A 21,287-nucleotide genomic window follows, 5' to 3' on the forward strand; every position below is an offset into this window, starting at 1 on the left:
CAAAACGCAAAGACGAAAATCAAACGGAAAAAGAAAACGACGGGCCGCCGCCGGCGCGTCGGGTAACGCACACACAAGCGGGCGGGCAGGCGGGCGGGCTGGCGGGCGCGCGCGCACTCGCACCGTCGGACCGGCGGCGGGCGGGCGAGTCGATGGGCGGGCGGCGGCCGCGGCGGCGGCGATGGGCGCTAGTGTGTGTGTACGTGTGTGCGTGTGTACGCGTGTGCGCGCATGTGTGTGTCCGTATGTGTGCGTGTGTGTGTGTGTGTGTGTGTGTGTATTGGGCGCGCGCGAGTGTGTGTGTGTGTGTGTGTGGCGCGCGCGGTGTGCCGGGTCCGCGGCGCGACCGTTGGTTTTGATCAGTCTGCGTTCGGCCGTCGTTCATACGCAGCTCTCCCGTCCACGTCGTCGATCCCGCTCGATTGCTCCCCCGATCCGGGTCCGAGCCGCGGAAAAACTCCGTCAGCCGTCCACGTCCGTTTGACGCCGCCGAATCGAAAACCGTTCGCGAATTTTTTTCGAAAAAATTTTTTTTTTCTTCTTCTCATCGTATATTATTATACATGTAGTTTTCGAAAAAAAAATTTCGTCTACCTTCGTTCCGCCCACGCGGCCCAAAGCGATCGCGATCTCGCAAAGTCCGACGGGTCACTATGATCGGTCCGTCGCCGTCGCCGACGCTGTCGTTCGACCGGCCGGCGAAACGGTGCGCACCGATCGTCCGGACCAAACGGTAAATCGGCCACGACAATAATATTGTAATTATTGTAACGCTGCCGCGGACATTACCGTCGCGATCCACACCTGACAATCGTATTATATAATATTTCGTATGATATAGATAATTTTTTTTTTTTTGGTTTTTAATTTGTTCGCGCTCGCTCCGTGTATTTATCTCGCAAACGTTCGTAGCAGAATTTTTCCCGCGTCCGGTCTCCACTATAGACCGTCAGCGATATTAATTATATTTTAATCACGCATATCCGCGGTACCTGTACCCGTCAAGAACGATAATAGTATCGACTTTTACTGTGCACCGACGACGATCTTACCGCACACCAGAGGCGAACCGCAGTGATAGTCGACCGCGAAAATCTCGCGAGAAAAGGACAGCAGGAGCCCACCGTCAGGACGGAGGGAAAACCGGCCAAAGGTCGACGGCAGGTCTTTCCGTGCAGACATGGTGTGTGGCCGACGACGACGACGCCGCCGCTACGCACCTGAATCCTCACCTGCTGCATGAGTCGCGTTCAACCACTTACGTGAGTATATACTCGATAAATGTTTATTGTCATCGTATTATTGTAACCCACCTAAACATTATAAATAATATGAAATGTACGCGTACTTATGGTAGAAGGTATGCGAATTTTGTCCGTCTGTCGTGTCTTTTGACCGTTTTAGTTTTCCAGTTTTTCACTTCTATGGTTTTCCCGCCATACGTGCATATATCTGGTGTACAAAATGCGTACCTATCGTTCAGGCAATAATAATATTGTTTTTGGTTATTATTATTGTTACTATTATTATTATTGTTATTATTACTTTTATTATTATAATTATTATTAAGATCGCCGTACGTGTGTGGTCGGTAGGTTTAATGCGAGCAATCGATCATCCGCTCGTTTGCATTATAATAATAAATATTCCTATAGTATTTTTCGTATCGTATATATTATAAATAATATATTTTTACGGTTTATTTATACTTATTATTTTTATTATTGTTATTATTTGTATTCGTATATTTTTTTTAATTTAAAAATCTTTGGATAAAAACGTGTGAAAACGACCCGGCGTTGCCTTATTGGGATGAATAAATAATTCGGCGACAGCTCAAAACGCGTGTACAAATCGCCCGCAGTAGGCGTTTTTTTTATCTGATTTACATATAATAAATAAAATAAAATGTGTAAATCTAAGTTAGAATCACATTCACACACGCATTTTTTCACACTAGTTTTGTTCACTGGAATATTTTTATCTAGTCACGATGATTAAATCTAACAATATATTAATCCCGTGCATTATTCAACCGAGGCGCCGCCAGTAGTGTATTCAAATGTTTCGGTATTTAAATTGTTTTTCGAGTGATTTAAGTATACAATATACAATAAACATAATATAAATGTATAAAAATAATTAAATTATCTGATCAACCAAGTAATAATTTACAATTCATTGTTTGAATACAAAAATATAGGTAACACACATTCGTACCTTCATAACAATAATTTTTTTCGGGCAATTGAATGCCAAAATATAGATGCGTTAAATAAAAATATAATACCTACCTGCCTATATTGTTTTATTTTATAGAACTCCGAGAGTGGAGTAAATTTTTCCAATATTCATACGATAATAATCTGGGGATATATAATAAGGGATGTATTTGAAGTAGGTAATAAAGTGACGAGATAAAAATTAATCGACGGCGTAGCGTTAATCTTAAAGGAAATTACGATGTTTCATAATTTTTCAATTTTCGTATGAAACGACGCGTCATGTAAACCTGTCGAGGTCGATTGTCGGTCAATTTATTGGTATTCGAAGAGGGTGGGTGTGTACGAGCGCTGACCGGTGATTAAAAACCGTCTAGGGTGCTGGTTTGTAATTAAAACATGAGTTAAAGATAATACAAAACTGTTATGCGTTAATTAAGGCGCCAACCGGCCAAGTGAACGAGAAAAAACACTTACCTATGATTAACGGTCGAAAAAATGTTGTTATTATAATTATTATTTTTTTTTTATCCAGAAAAACGCCTAAAACCTAATTAATTTTATCAGCCAGTTGTGTAGTTTTTTGAAATTTGAAAAATGTGTATAAATTAATCGCGAGTCATCAATTTCCGCAAACAAAAATTAATTTAATTTCGACTACAGATAAAAACTCTTTCAGTGACCGTTGCACCTTTTAATTGTTCAACTCTGGGCACTCACATGCTATATTGCTATAATCACGATAATGAATATAATATTTACACGGAAGATTACGTTTCAAAAGTATAAAAATGTACCTACTGTTATTAGTTTGAATCATTTTACTTTCAAAATCCAATGATACATAAAATTAATGTTTTTCCGGAAGGTAAAATACTAGGTTCAATAATGTATTAAGCTCTAACCATTAAACAAAAGTCAGAAACTATCATTTTTTCATTTGATACTATTTTTATTTTATTTTATCCAAAATAGTAAAATATTATACCAAGCAAAGTCTACGAAGAATTATTAAAAAATAAAAGCTATGTTATTATATTATCATACATGATACTTTTGTTTTGTAAACGAGCGATTATTAACGAAAAGTAAAAACAATACATTATCATAACATTATGGTTATGCACTTATATAATATATATATATGTATTTGTTCTTTATATAATCGAAATTTTAATAGTGTGAATATTTAATTAACTGGTTACAATTAATGATTCGGTACACGACAGACCTTTATATAATATATAATATGTAGTATCAATAGTAGTACGGACATTCCTTAAAGTAAAATATAATAAAGTTTTTGAAAAATTGAAATATCCAACAATATGGAATTTTTAAAACTCTTGAATTACGAACTATTGTTTAATCCACTTTCACCACAATTACCACACACGTAAACACATACGCGAGCGCACGCTCGTTTTTTCTGTTTATAAACACTCCCTATATTATATTATGTTTTGTGGGTCATAGTCAACAATTTTTCCATCTGAATGACATAAATAATAACAATAATAGTAATAGTAATAATAACAATAATAATAATAATATTAAGTAAATAACCATCTTGAAAAATACATTCTAGTTTTGTTGAACTCTGTAATTTAGCCTGTACGTGGTGCCCCAATCTCGCGCCCGTACGGATCAACTGACCAAAAGAGTTCAACTGACCGTATAGCTGTATAATAGCTAGTATATGAGTATTATATAGTAATCTCTCCGTCGCCGAGATAGGGAATACGAGATCGCGCGTGCTCTAAGTGGCCACGTTTACGACAATATATTAATGAATTCCTTTTGAAAATCCATCACATGGCTATAGACCGATAAGTATACATCGTATATATATATAGGTATTATAATATTATTATGAGAACATTCCAAACTTCTTCCCCTCTTGGTCTTTCAGGCGGCTATGCACAGCACGCGGTGTAACAAGCTAGACGAATGGAGAGGGGGGAGGAGAACCTAGTGATTATTAAGTAAACTGTAGGCAATTAACCGGGGTTTGTCGTTTTATGTGTGAGCTAGTGTGTGTGTGTTTACATACGAAATATCCAACAGGAGAACACACACACATACACATGCATACATACATACATACATACATATCCGTTATTAATAGAACGTACCTGGCTGGCACTGCATATAGGAGGTGCGTGTCTTTCGTTTTTCACTTAGGACGCAATCCAGTATTGAGTTTATATAATATAATATAATATATAATGTGGGGACCCGAAGATAAGGCTCCGGATGCTCCATTACCCGCTTCTTCTTGTTTACACGAGTCGCGTTGTGCTTATAATAATCATTATATTATGGTCTTGTCACATGTACCGTCGTAGATGGAAACCTTGAACCGGGGAAAAAAGAAATGTAATATACGAAGGTGATAACACGTGGAAATTAGGATTTCTTAGTTTCTTTGTAATGCGTAAAAATGTAAAACCATTAAATAGAGAGCCACGGATAAATGAGATCTAGAACTAAACTATACGCTCGACAACATATAGACATCTATTAAAAAGTGTACCCCATCACTGCAGATATGATTCACAAAAATCAAAATAGAAACTTTAGAAAGCAATAGGCAAAATACAAGTATGGTGAATATGGACTGTGTTTAGACGAACAATTATTATTCTACGGTATTATTAATTATATATTATTATGTAAGAATTAATATTTTTATAATACTATTTTTAGTTATGAGCAAGCGTATTCGATAAAAAATAAGTTTATTTTTTTATGCGAAAAAAATGTATTAACATAAAACTATAATAGATAATTATTATTACCTAATATTACGTTAATTTTGAGTGGGTGAAATAAATATGTATAATGCTTAGATTATAGAAGCTATTTTTGTAAACTTCAGATCATATTAATATTAAACTTAGGCAAGTACATGGTCTATTATTGATTTAAAATGTTACATATTTTCAAGAAACCCTAAGTTACTTAGTCAGAGAATTTTCCCAGAAACCTCGGAACATAACTAGAAAATCACAAAAATGTATGTTAATTTAATGCGTTAACATTTAACTTTATATAAGAAACGTATTACTAATGGGAAAAAAATACATAGGTACGTGGTAAGTGGGAACTACGTATCAGTTGAACACTGGTTGTTATTGGACATATTTTGTCATTTGGTCATAAAATTAAAAAAATACAGCAAAATGTTCATTACAGTCATTGGGCAATATTGGAAGCGCAACATTACTATTATATTTGCCAACCTCCGGAATGTCGGTCGAATGGAATAATACAGCGATGAATAGTTTATAATTTTTTTTTATTAATCATTGAATAAACATACGTTATGTATAACAAGCATGATACCGTAATAGTTTTTACATTTGCTATCGAAATGAGTCAATCGTGATTAAGTATGAAAATCGTAATCTTATACTTTTTGTGATTTGATTTTCAATTATTGTCGGCTTCTCTCAGTAACATGATGTCAATCTAGAATGCTCGTCAAATCTATCAGACGATATCTTTTGGACGTTGACGTGATCAAGCATTGAAGAGGTGGGATCAAATGTGGGATCACACAATTGAACACTTGCCCTCGCGGGTCAACCTCACCGGTTACTGTTAACAATAATAGCCAGTCAACTTGTTTCATCGGAGACATTAATGCGATCAGGCTCGTTCTCATTGTCATGAAAGTGCCTCGCGGTCAATATGAGAGTCATCAATTAACCGAAAACTATGGATAGACATCACTTCTCTCTTATTCCATCACACCTTCTCTCACTCATTTGCGAGAGCTTTCTCTCTCTTTCTTTCTCTTCTTTTTTTTTAAACATTCCTTTATCATAATTACAACTACAGTTTATAGATATTTGGGTACAGGCCAGGATTTTCCCAATTCAATTTTCATGTTAATAATATCACAATATATGAAATGAAACCATATAATGACGTATTTTATAAAAATCTGAATTATATATCATATTTATTTTTACATGCATACAGCAGAGAGGGGGGGGGTGTTTAAACACCTAAAACACTCCTAAGTCTACGCGGCCACTATTCGGAATTTGGGATAAGTGTTTTATGGATTTGATTTTGAAAACGCCTGCTCTGTCCTATAGGTTTCCACATAACTATTTTATGATTTATTTTATTCATAAATTTGATTATTAAAAAAATCATAATATAATAAAAGTATTATAGTTATGTTTTGTTTATACCTTATGAAAAAATCGATTTTTCCATCCTTCTATCGAAGTACAAACTAACTACATCCGTATAATAATATAACATTTTTAGTAAACATTTTAGAAAAAAATGAAAATCCTAAAAAATATCTATTTCATGAGTATTTTATGTGTTTTTATAAATGTATAGTATGGAATTTCTCACACATTTATATATATACGGATTAGTAAAATGGGGTTTCGTTTACTGAGTTGCGGTGAGAGTATTTGGTCATATTTTAAGTCGAATGACCACTTAATAGGTTTCTACATATTGAAATCCTTTTAACTTTTCTAGAAAACAATATTTAACGTTCTGGTTACATTTTCATTTGAAAAAAAAATAACTTTATACTTAGTGTAGTGAGTAGTGACTAATGCCCGTATAACTATGTCATTTACCATTTGATGCAGTGCTGCTGCAAGTGTCTTGAGCAATTGTAATTATAAAACACCAACAGTTATATATCTTGTGTGATACTCGTGGTGAGCCCGTCACGTCCATCGCCGAGACAATTATCGACTAATGTTTATCGATCGGCCGCGTGTTCGAAATCTCAAAGCCGTTCGAAAAATACAGACCACTTGGGTGTGATTAAACATAGGAAACAAGCACAAATTAACGAATAACCATAAGATAAAAATAAGTAATATTGGCTAATATGGGAGCGATGAAGGTACATATTGAAACTAGTCCTCCTTGGATCGGTCACGAGGTGCTCTGAGTTTGAGAAGTGATAGTAGCGTATAATATTATAATGGGTTTTATTTTTTTTTTCAATCAATAAAATTTATTTAAAAATGTATACAGCTATAAGTAGTGCCTGTACATTACCTGGACACGGGTATGTCTCAATGACGTAGATATTCTTAAACGAATTTCCCTTGGCTAGCAATCAAAAAATATAAAAAATAAGAATGACGTAGGTATCTTACAATTCCTTGCGCGACGGAGGAATATTCCAAATCACTGATGACGAGGTCTGACTCGACAACGGCATTAATTGAAATTTATGTCAAGTGCCGCAATTCGATATTCGGAATTTTTTTGGCCCAAATCGTGGAAACAGCAAAAAGCGTGTTTGTTATACATCGAAACGACTAGACACGAGCAATGTAGCTATAGCAGCAGCACACACTCTGAACCACGCCGCGGATGATTATGGTTTACAACTTATTTTTATGATCGTTTATTCATTTATTTGTTTTTTACTGCAGGTCATGTGGGTCGGCGATATTTAACGTTGATTGTTCACCGTCTGGGTCTAACAGATTCAGCGCAATACACATATTATGTTATGTAACAACTCGCTAGACGTATTTCATTATGTAGTTTTTGTTTTATCAAAAGTCTTGTCTGCAGATTCCAGACGTGCGCTGCGTTATTCTGGGTTAGGTGCATTCGTTGCGTTCGAATAACCTGCCCGGCCCGTTGGATAAGTTACGAATATTACCAAGTCACGAATAGTACCCAACCTAACCTAACCTAACCTAACCGCCTATAGTCGAGCGCGATAGGTTTATAATACCTCGTGTTTCACACTCTGTTGATCTAAGACCGAAACCGCAGGGGCGGAAATCCCAGGCCGTGAGATCGACCCATTTGGCATTTTTGAGAAAACGTAAACTCATAAAATGCTTTGCCTGCTCTAGTGACGTTTATAAGTTATAACAGTTAAGTTTAAATAGTTCGGTTCAAATTGAAATATTACTGATCGTATTCGTATAAATTAATACGCTATAACATGTTGAGCCTAATACGTTCGTACGCGCCCATATAATACGCAGACACTGCTGCACGTGTGCGTAAAGTATAATCGTATTTCGTCCCGTTCTTTATCAGTGGTATATTATTGTAGGCAATAAGCAATAAGCATAGTACATTCAAGTACTGTAATATACTTTGTGATTTTACAAATACAAAACAAGAAATATAAACGTAAACGAGTTTGAAATATATATGTATACATGCATACACATGCATACAACTAGGTACATAATATTATGTATTGTAACAATCAAGGTTGTGCCTTATAGTCGCGGGTTATAGAATATTCAACATAATATACACACATGAAGATAAGAAACTCAAAAGAATGTATAGATATTATTAAATTGCGTTTCCTTGGTATACTTTGACGTCATGGTTTATGGTAGTGGTAATTAGGAATTAGCGACTAAAAATATCGATTAATGAATCGATTGGACGCGTGCGTTCGAAAACGTTCGTCGTCGTGCGTGCTTATAACTCCCTAGGCGTAACTTCCGACTTTTTCGATCACATTCTCAACTCATGAGGAGGGTATCGTCCAGTTTAAAAGAAATCGGCCTCGGAGATCGAGTGACATCCAAAACATCTCGTGAAAATCGGCATTAAATGTATCTTAAGGATTTTTTATTTACTGTCGAGGATGATCGATCGAGTGTAGACGCGAGAAATTTCATAATATTATCAAAGATTTTAAAATTACGTTTTTGGATGGGTTAAACATTTGAATACTTCAAATTACTGATTGTAAACACGCGGCTCCTTGTGCTACATCATTATAATGACGTTCGTTCCAAACGCTATAACTCAAATTCTTTATGTCCCTCGATTTTCGAGTTGTTACGTTTTTACTTTATAACTCGTTGTGTCGAAGAATTGTTGTTTAATATTTTTCTTAAGCTCGTGGACGCCTACACCTCGATTACTGGTTATTGTTTTCACCTACCTATAATAATCTATTTTATAATAACATGGGACATTTTGGTTTTTTCTTTTCAAAATAAGTATACTTTCGGAAACAAAAATAAAAACATTTTTTGCTTTGTTCATTATTATTATGATCGCTTCAAACTACGTTTTGTCCCTTTTATATATAATGTGAATCACACGAACACGAGTATACATTAGGTGTTATATGTAATAACACTGTCTCATAATACAAGTACCTACCTAGGTATGCGACTGCACTTTCAGAGCCAGACATTTTCGAATTAAAAAAAACAAAAACGATTTCTATATCGATGGGGCCCCTGTTTGTAATAGGTGTCGCATCGGACGTGTTGGACCGTTTGATATACCTATATATATATATATATAATATATATATATATATATATATATATATATACATACTAATATTATATTTTGTCGAACCTATATCACGTCATAAATATTTTAAAAATCCGCAACGACGCCGTGGCAATAATATTATAATATATATACATATATATATATTAATTTATACGCGACACGAATATATTAAATGAACGAATAAGCGGTCTCGGATTCGCTGACCACGCGAGTTCGTGTCCATCGGGACACGGACGTCATCCGCATATTATAATCTATGCACGGTCGTGTATCAGCCGGTGTAGTGTAAGTATTATAATATACGTCATGTACGTGTACCGCAGCGCGACGAGACGGAGCCCGGCGCGCAGCATCACGTACGACCCGGCACGTAGAAGTCGTTAAAAAAAAAAATCCACACCGCTTTGTTTCCGAACCGATTAACTGATTTTTATTATTATTAAAAAACTTCAACAACCCGTGGTCGGTTGCGAAACGCCGATTCGAGGGGTGTGCATTTGAACCGCGGCGACGTATAATATTATTATTATTATTATTATTATTATTGTTATAGGTATACGTACGAATGTCATACCGCAACAGCTATGCCGCACACATCACACTATATTGTTTATTTTTTTTCATAGTATCGTCGTTATTATGTCGTAGTCGTAGTCGCCAATGCCGTCGTTATTGAATTACGTTAATAACATTATTGTGTTACACACACGAGCCGCGGCTATTTTACGAGTAGCCTAAAATCGAATGTAAAGGGAAATCTCGTCGCCAATATTGTAATATCTGTAATACTATTAAAACAATTAGTTTTTTTCATAATTTTTAGCTGTATATTGGACGATCTATACTGTGTCGGCCTTATACCGCTGTCAATGGTGGTCCGAACGGATTTAAATATCATATTCTGCACTTAAAAATAATATTCTTTGAGTTTCGTTACCTATTACGCGTATGCCTACTAAAAAGACACCATATAAATGGACTCTATAACCGTTGGACAAACACCGCGTGGCTAAACGTTCAGCCGGTCAAACAATCTGTAATTTTCTTTTCCTAGTTAAGCTACTAAATATATTATGAGCCATAAATCAGGATCGAAGTCGAGGATTTGTCACGCTTGTTTTTCTTGCCGTCCTGAACGATAATCACGTTTCCCGGCAACTGCCGCTACCACTCGACTTTTTAAGTGTTTGAAAAACGTCCGTGCCTTTTACGTTGTATTATAGGTATTATATTATTATCACTACAATGTTGCATTATTATTCACTAAACGATATAAACGTGATTTCTGTTGTTTACGAAAACACAATAATGACTTTTGACCGAAATGATTTACATGTTTGGTGTATTAATAACTATTTATTTTCCTTTTTCCGGTTTGTTGCATTAAAACGTTAATTTGTTGATCGAGTAAGTGTATAGTCATCGTTAATATCACAGGCATATCTGCAGCCTCTTTATTAATATAATAATAGTATAACATAACATTGAAAAACATTTTGGTTATAATGTACCTGCGTAACGCTGCACATTTCACGAAAATGCGATTTAAAGAGATTTATACTCGGTCGAAACTTGCCGAAGAATAATATTCCAGTATAAAATTATGATAATAGGATATATCTCGCATATTATTATATTATTATTTCGTTGAAATGCGCATAGGAAATTCGTGGGGAACTGAAATATTAATATTACCTATTCTCGGTTTGTAAACGGGTAGACGACGACGGACAGATGAGGTCAACCGCGTGCACCTATATAGGCATAGATTATACCACACACACACGGCACACTATTTTAAAACGTAGACATCGGCTATTATAATATTATTATGTTTATATACGTACCTACTTCGGTTTCTATCGGCGCGTGTGTACCTCCGTAATATGTATTATTTTTCAATCTAAGCACAGAGTTTAGAAACACGGTTTTCGCTTGCACGACGACGTGTTAATGAGAATATAGGTAGTTTTCGCTTTGAACATATTATTATTATAATATTTACTCGCCGCTGCGGTGTATAAACAAGCTGCAGGCGGTTCGCGCATATACAGTTTTTAACACCACCGTACGATAGTTTGCACAACAACAACAACAATAATAATAATAATAATCATCTGACAATTACTATATTATGCTCTCTCGCGGAGTCGGCCGGGCCGAAGAGTGCAGCTGTGTACCGGTGTGCTGCAGCAGTGTATGTGTGCACGGTGAAAAGACCGTAATATACATCGTACACAATATTATAATATTCATTCGTACCCATATCATATGTAGGTAGGTAGGCACTGCACGGCTCGCAGCAGCTCGGCAGAACAATAATTACCGGTGCATTATACCGTCCTCGCGTTTGAGTGCGTTTTTAAGTGTTCATAAAAAAAAAAACCAACAACTTTACGGAGGTGTCGAGGTGGACAATAAAACGCCTATATAAATATGCATACCTATATACACGATCGGCGTATATATTATTATGATTGCGTAGAATATGAGAGAGCGAGTGATGTGTGTGTGCGTGTGTGCAGTGACCCTTGGCAACGGATCCTGCGGCTGCTGTATAATAATATAATATATTATATTGTATTCCTATACCTATATATATATATATATTATGAGTTATCCATATTTTACAGGTCTAGACGACAATATAATAATAATGTTATTACTATTATTGTGATATCGAAATACCAGATTATTGTCGGTTATCGTTATTCTATAATACATAGCTGGTAAATTATCGAGTATATTGCCGATTGCGCTTATCATAAAACAGTAATATGATAACACTCCTATAGTAATGGCAAAAGGCATTTCTACAGCAATGATATTCGTGCGGAACCGATATGATGTATTCTCGAGAACAGAAACTATCGGTGGCGAATGGACGACTAACGTCCGGATGTCGATGGCAAAACGCTTGTACTCGTAATATTTATTATATACGATAGCGCGTGGCGGGTGGAACGCGACGTCCCATTGTTTTTTATTTATTTTTTACTAAGTCTCTCGGGACGCGCTAGAGATGCATAAAAAAATATAAATATAAATCAATACAAATTGCAATATATTATCATATTACATTAAACACGCGTGTACTTACTAATAATTGTTGTTAGCACTTAAAGTGATGGTCAATACCGGGTGTTTGGGTTGTGTATTTGACGTCCGGATGTTAATCTGTTCAATTAGCGACTGGAGAAAAATATCATGCCCTCCCCCCTCGGCCAAAAAAAATTCTAAAATTTATTTTTCAGTCAACGATGCCTAATAATCCAAATCGTCAGATAGTCGGTAGGACGAGTCAGTTTTAGTTTACAATAAAAAAAACCAATCAATATAAATATTCCATAAAATTCCTAAATGTGCCATGCTGCTTCTGCATACTTTGATTTTTCTATTCCATATGAATATATTCATATACACATATTATGATGTTCATATTTCGTCGAAACCGCTTCTCGGACTGTTCTACTGTAGAGGCGCGGGTACTGATACGCTGTGTAATTAATTAACGTGACATCGACATGCGTTTCCAACGTTCGTCGTACTTAAAAAGTCCTTTCAAATCACAACTCGTTTAGAAAAGAAATTTTGGTGGCCAGATCGGTGTATATGTATAAAAAAAAACGGTTACGCGAATACGCGACGGGCAATACGATATTCGAATTAGAATGCCCCTTCGCTACTCTCCCGAGCACGCGAGTTACCCTTCGCCTCCTGAAAAAAACGCGTCCGTCGGTCCGAGCGATATTATAATATAATATATGTATACATTTCAACCCTTCGCCGGCACACAATACATCAGCCCGCGGTGGTGTGATTTACGCATTTGTTATAATACAATGTACATATAATATCATAATGTGTGCGCGCGCGTCTGCTTTCGACGCGAGCTGAAAAGTAATAATATTAATAATATAATAATGTTTGATACCACCTTTCGGTTTCCCGTCCCGTCCGAATAGAGTACACCCCAAAAACGAAGGTGCACCGCGAATCCCGCTGCAGTATATTATACACATATACGGTTTTTGCCCTCCTCTTTATTGTCGTGCCGGCCGATTTGCAATTTAAATTGGCCGTCTCGCGGCCAACCCTTTCGCCATCCGGTGAAAAACGATCCTTCAGTGAAAAAAAAAACGCAAATTCAATAACGCATCACAAAAGATATGACAGAAACACAGAAAACTATATGCCTATAATAATAGGTAGGTACTATTATAATACATACCTGCCCACCCGATGTAGTACGGGTCGCGCACTCGTGCGTGTGTCGCAATACGCGTCTGTGCTTTAGATTTGCGTTTCTATACAATCCATTTTCGAAAACGGTTTCATGCTATTATTATTATTATTATTATTATCATTATCTAACCATTAATCCCGTGCGCAAACCTAAGTACGACAATATAAATCGCCTGCACTGTCCACACTCGCGGGTGGCGGTGTTATTATTATTTTTATTGTTTATTCGGATCGCAATCCGACGTCGGGGTTAAGGGGGAGGGGGGCAGAGCCCATAGAAATATAAACAAAACGAAAACGAGTAATCTCTGCGCAATAATCTCGATTCATTATTATAATAAAAATAATAATGCACGTAAACCGGTGGCGGCGGCGGCGACTGGTTTCGTGCAACCGCGGTCGGTCCACTTGCAAAATCGACGCGATAAATCGAACGAGGACGAGCTGCACGATGCGATCGGATGGGATTGCGTCCGACCGAAAATAAATATGACGCGTTTACAGTGTGTCGGAATATTCAACAGAATACTTGTTCGCGAAAAAATTGGAAATAATATAATTAATCGTCACAACATAATTATTAAGTAACATTATATCCTACGACTGCGCTTCGCATAAACACATATTATAATAACAGCAGCTCGTGCATTGTGTAACCCCGTGGAATGCATAAAATATGTTATACCTACGTGTTTAGGTACGACCATAATATCTGTATGGAGAGACTTATGCTAAGAGGAAGATACGAGATTGCGATCTATACGTATCGCTGCGGTGCCGGTGATCAGTATGTTAATCGCACGTTAACGATTGAGGACATATTCTGCTCTAAGCAGTTAAACAACAAAAACCATCGTCCGTTATATGATTTCAGTGTACGACATACTTACATTACTATTGTTGTTTATTGGCTATATGCATAATACTATATGTATTACAGTGTATATCCATCCATCGAGTAAACGACAAATTATATACGCTGCTATAAAGCATTTTTTGCGAAAAACAACATAACTCAGCTTAAAAAAAATATTCTCGTCATAATATTATACAAGTTACGCATGGGTGCCCCTTGTCCATATAGGTACACCAAAATCAACGCCTCGCCGTTGATCGACCTAGAAATCTAAAGCCAGATCTTAACACCAACAAAACGCATTCTATCGGTATTCTGATGTTATGGACCTACAAATTACAGCAACTAAACAATGGCCATAAAAATTCACAAGACCGATGTCGTGAACGTATAAACGTATAGGTATAAAATCGTCTATGATCAATAAATATTTCGAGAGATGGCTCGGAAGGTGCTCGACTGCAGCCCCGCAGGACTTTGAAAACCACCAAAGCGATCATAACCAGCAGAACGCAAAATTTTAGCAAATCTTCTCCACCTCGGAATCTCTATATTTTAAGGTCCATATCATTCAATACTCAGTTTCGATCCGTCATCTGCACGCGTTATTGCCGAAATCGCGATCCATCTATGTAACGGTGCGTCGTCCATCTGAAATGTATAATTATTGAAATATTATTATCATTTGTGATAAAACAAACGGTTATACTTCAGCACAGTCGTCCGTCGAATTAATTCTGCAACGTGTAGTCATTGTACGATGTTAACCGTTTTATTATTACATAGTAATAGTTTCACACGTTCAGATTTGTATTGCCAAAATTATATTAAAGTTTTTCTAAAGTTGTGTGGGTGCTCGCTCGACACTTTTCCAAGAAACGATACAATATGTTATTATATGAAAGCGTGCGATGTGCTTTTCATCCGACTGCCGCCGGAACAATAAAATGGACTTTTAAAAATTTTACACTCAGCTATAATAACTGTGATTTACGTCTCCCGATGGCGGTATAATATTATACGAATGTGGTCTGACAATATTATAATAGGACTATAGGAGGCATAGACCTCCTCTGCGGTGACGATAATCACCATTATCAATACGACAATATTACTTTGTCGAGATAATCGAACCCGCCTCGGCGTGGTAAGATCTGAATATTATAAATACACATCGTGTCAGTGGCGTGTGACATAAATAAAATTGGTGTTGTTTGAATAATTTTGGTGGCCTCTCCCCCCCCCCCCCCATAATATTGTGTTATATTGACATATAAAATGCTCTATCCTATCAGTATATCTGTGGACCCTATGTTATACTGCAGAGTTTACTCATCGCAAACGATTTCTAAGTGTACACGTTATTAATTAATATATTATAATACAAATATGAATAGGCACTATTATACTTAATGATATCATATTATTATGATGTGCACACATGGGCCATTGGTCCTTATCGTTTTTATGATACTATTTTTACGCGTTTCGACGGCCAATTAGTATGTTTTTACTGCAATAATATTATTTTAGAAGTCAGAAATGGCTTCGTGCACAGATACGTGCTCATTCTAATATTCAATATAATATATAATAATATTATTGACACTCACAGCTTCGGTCAGACCGATGTTCGGATAAAGCGTTTTATTATATTCACTCGCCGATCTCGGTCGTAACTCACGAACATATTATTATATCGTCGTCGAGATTTACTTGAGATGTCAAACGTTTTGTTAACAGTCGGTATAATTATTGATTATTATATTGTTATTACCTATATTATAGTCACTATTTATTATTTTATTAAACATTTTTCGCTCGAGGCGCGCCAAATGATGAGACTATATAAGCGTGCGAGCGCATTACTGTCATAATTTATAACCATCGTATATTTTTTATGTCCGATTTACATGTATCGCAGTGTTATCAAAACACTGCTCACTTTTTAAACGGCTTTTTGTTTTTTCAAACATTAAAATCTAATGATGGATAAATGTTTTAACGACACGGCGTTCGCTTTCTTCTTCATAATATTATTATTCGATTTAAATCTGATTTTTATCACTTCCTCGGCTCCTCAGTTCATTTTATAATAGAAAACGCAATTAACTCTATTATCTATATACCTATATTTATACCATTCGATTACATATTTTTAATACCTTACGTTTACGCGTTAAATTGCATTAATATTTAAGTACATTACGTATATTATAATCGCCGTAAGCTCGATAGATTAGTATGCTTAATACATCTCTCGACGCAATCGTTTTTCAGATAAGAAAAAAAAAAAAACATTTTATCCGAATCATCACAATATCGGTCGTACGCATCAATAGAATAATATAAATACGAAATTTTCGACAGCTGGCATTGCGGCGACCCGACTATTATTGTAACGATTTCCCAACAATCACCCAATTAGCCAATATGTAAATAATAATACATATTAATTATGATACGATAGAAATAATAATGAAAACAATATTAATAATATTATGTCGCATTTAACGACCGCCGGATCTACGACGAATACACTCACACACACACACACGTGTTTGCCCAACCATGCGTGTACCTATTGCGGATTTCCGCGTGTATATAATATACCTATATTTATTTACATAGGTGTTCGCGGTAGGTGTAACCTTACCTAGAGGTACATAACACTATTGTGTTTCGTCGTCGTCAGAATAATAATGATAATAATTGTAGTATCGGCCGAGTGTCTAATTATTTGTGACGTCCGCTGGTGAGATAGATTACAATAACGGGCTTATAACAACAATTCGATGTATTATTTACTCTACATCAAAATGGCATACTTCGAACACACGGTATACCTACACAAACGTGAAAACAAATCGTCGACAGAACAAAATACACAAATTTAAACGCTGCTTAAGCTCGACACTTTGTCATTACTTTATCGTAGTAATATTACTGATATTACGTATTATAATATTATACAGTAGAAGTATGCCGACCACGTGTTGATGGATTGAAATCGTCTATTTAATTTTAACATTTTTAACTTGAAGATTGCTTTAGTGTTTTTTTTGTACGTACAGCGTAAACGGCAACTCTGCGATGTTAAAATCCCGTTTAAGCGTATATTATTCATTTATGCTTGAGTATAGGGGACATATAGTTGAACATTTAAAAAAAAAATGCATATAATGTTGAGTGAAAAGTTTTTATTTTGAATCTTAATCCATTAAAACTCATTGACATCAGACCTTAGATGGTTTATTATGATTTTTATGCCGTGAGTTTAAAATGTTTAAATCATTTGTCAACTCGCCTCAATTACTCAGATTTCGGCAAATTTATCGTATAAAGATAATATTAATATTATACCATATTTTAAGCCGAATTATTTCCTAATTAACAAACAATAATGCTATCACTTTTTAAGTGTCTTTATGTGCACGACGGTGATTGGTGGGAAATGCGTGGAACGGAAAAGATGCAACGAACGCGTGTCTGAGACATCCAAGTCAACAACCATACATTTTGGTTTGATCACCAGACGTCACGAAATCGTATTAAACCATTGACCAGCGGCTTTAAGTTTCGAGTACATAAACGGCTTATATTTTTACGTCTAATTGTGATAACATCTGCATACGACAGGAAATAGTGACACACATTAATGTACTCGAAAAATGCACAAAACATAAAATCGTTAAGCTTTTGAAGCCACGCATGTCCACACTATACATAGAATACTTCTGGATTTCCTTCGCTTCATCGCTCCGCTTTTCTCATATCCTAACCGAACTTATCGAATTCTGCTGTATTTTACAAGTTTCATGTATACATAACGGATGGACACTGAGAACACCCCGTGAAGTATACGACAGATGAATAGAATGTTTTTAATCAGTTTTGTAGTCTGTGCTCGAGGGCCTCACACGAAATTTAGAAAACCGTACGTTAATATTCGAACAGCAAGCATGATGTTGGATAATAATGTCTTGCAGTAATGAAAAAGAGAGCGAGACCAAAAAACACAGCATTGCATACAATGTGTACATAAAACTCATTACACGAACTAAATGTATATATATATATATATACCACGAGTGTTATAATTATTGTATTGACGCGCATGATTTATATTAATTTATGTTAATTTGGCAGAAACAATTACGCAAGTCGATTGGGGGGAGGGGGGAGGGAGGAAAGAATATAAACAAAATGGACCCGCGGCGGTGTGTCATTTCCAATGTAATGCAAACACACGTGTATAACTTAATTAAAATAATAGTAATACGCCGCTCGTTTGACTCGCCGAACCGGCTGCTGTGCGCTCTAATATACAATATAGGTCCCTACCTCACGGTCGCCGGAAAAACTTAACTCTGCCGCCGGGCAATCGAACTACACGTCTACACGAGGCACACACACACACACACACACACACACACACACACACACACACACACACACACACACACACACACACGCTGACTTAGTAAAAGTATATAATATTATCGTATTAGAATATTACTTATGTGTGTGTTGTGTACGTGCGCAGACAGCCGCCAGTGACCACCAATGGACGTGCCGGGCGATCCAGCCATAACGCCCAACCAGCGGCGACCGGTTTTGACGCGTCGCGTCCCCATATCGGAGGTCTGCGAGTTTCCCGGCGATATCCGCAATCCGAGTCTCACGATCATTACAATTTGCCGTCACTGTTTGTGTACAATATCGCAAGAAAAATGTTCGACAACCGCGGTGTGGTGCTGCATTAAATTACATTAAATGACTCGGGGGTGGAGTCGGTTGGGATCTCGTCGGGCTGACTATCGCGAATACCTGCGAAAACGGTAGTGCGAATTCATGCTGATTCCGCTTTGTGACCCGTGTACAATATGGTTTTCGGGCTTGAAGCATTACAATCTTGACGAGATGGGTCGTAGACGAGGTTAAGAGGACGGCGGCTATTGGGAGATTGGAAGTGAAACGACGTATATTCGTATGACGGTATAACCAGTGGTAATTTTCACGAAAATTCATCTCGGCTGCAACGCTATAAAGTTCAGACAGAAATAACTCACTAACATTTTCTAAATTTGAATCCGCTCAATTACGAGACTTTGATCCAGGTTCGGTGAATAGATATTTTGAAAAATGCTATCAACTGCATCGTAATAATATCATATTATATTCCCCAATATGCAAGTCCCCCATATCGGAAGTTACGAGTTTCACGGCGATATCCGCAATCTACCTAGTACGATCAATACACTTACCACCACTGTTGTGTACAGACATATAATAATATCGTTGTTAAGACAAATGTTCGACAACCGTGATGTGCTATATATATATATACCTTTTCTGAATTCGAATCCGTTCTATTACTAGACTTCCCTTCCCCGTTCGGTATTTTGAAAAATGCCAAACACCTATGTGCACAAAATATTACACTATCCATATATATTGTTCGGACACAGCAGGGTCGGCGTATCTAAACTTCACGCAACTATATATAGATTATAATAATGGGCACCGATATAATTTAATAATATACATTATGCAATATAGGTACTCGGTACACTCGAGATTCTTTTGTAACAATTTTGTCCTATATGTTGCAAGCACATTATTGTGTGAATGCATACATCGGTACTATAATATTGTTGTATAATGTAATACGTTCTATGCACACGTTTCGCGGTCAAAGCCGATAAGCGTACCGGTTGTTATAATAATAATTAATAACAGTAATGATAACGACTTACACTTCGTCTGTATGCGCTATAATGTACGATTTTTTTCATCACGTCATCCTCGGCCGAGTGCAACATCGTCGAATGTACCTCTCTGGGTAGTGTGTAAAGCGTGTGAGCACGCCCGATTGCATCGTACGGATAATTATTGTTGATATTGTTTCGGCAAATAGTGCCACTTTCAAGTCTGAACTCTGCTGAAAATCCAATATCGGATTCGAATCCGGGCTTTAACTCCATCATGGTTATGTTTTACATTATCAAATCATACGAATAATATAATGATTTATGGTTTATACGTACCAATACTGCACTTCACGGCTATTGTAACCAAGGTGGTTGTGCAGCTGACGTTAAATGATCGTATAAAATATGCTCAAAACAAACGATTCCGAGAAATACTTTCATAGTTCAAACCTTCGATTGCCAAACCACTACGTTTGGGTAAGTACTGAGTATACTTCAAAAACAATTTCCTAGTAGTACCTACCTCGATACTGCGATGTTAAAGGTACGTACGCATGCCGTGTCAATAATATTTACTCACATTGGAAAGCCAAAAATCGAAGTATACACAAAACAAAATATTATATTATAATATTGTACGCTTTCCAAGATACAGGCTCGTAGACGACATAGTTTTTATAATTATTGCATATTATTATATAGTTGGAACAGTGAACGATTTACGATACGAATTATAATAATACAATAAATCGAATTATTATGAGACAAACAGGCCACGGTGACACTCGACAGTGGCCACCTTATCGTTGTGATTGATTCTCGAATTACATGCTGCCACTCGAAAACTCCTTATGAAGAGTGGAAACCGATTTAAATAATACATTATAATATTATATTATATTTCTCGCGGTAACCCAGCGCACAATTCGTGTGTGTGTGTGTGTGTGTGTGTGTGTG

The 21,287-nt window shown here is 36.5% G+C and overlaps 1 protein-coding gene across 1 annotated transcript in view; it reads left to right on the forward strand.

Annotated features, from left to right (window-relative positions):
- The first annotated feature begins 351 nt into the window (after positions 1–351).
- Positions 352–21,287, forward strand: part of LOC111026744 (merozoite surface antigen 2-like) — a 55,229-nt gene continuing 34,293 nt past the window's right edge. The window contains exon 1 of the mRNA XM_022304874.1: positions 352–1,262. Coding sequence (XP_022160566.1) covers positions 1,240–1,262 — 23 coding nt within the window. The 5' untranslated portion in view covers positions 352–1,239. The remainder of the gene's footprint in view (positions 1,263–21,287) is intronic.

The sequence above is a fragment of the Myzus persicae genome, unplaced genomic scaffold (assembly GCF_001856785.1).
Source record: "Myzus persicae strain clone G006 unplaced genomic scaffold, MPER_G0061.0, whole genome shotgun sequence".
Taxonomy (NCBI): Eukaryota; Metazoa; Arthropoda; class Insecta; order Hemiptera; family Aphididae; genus Myzus; species Myzus persicae.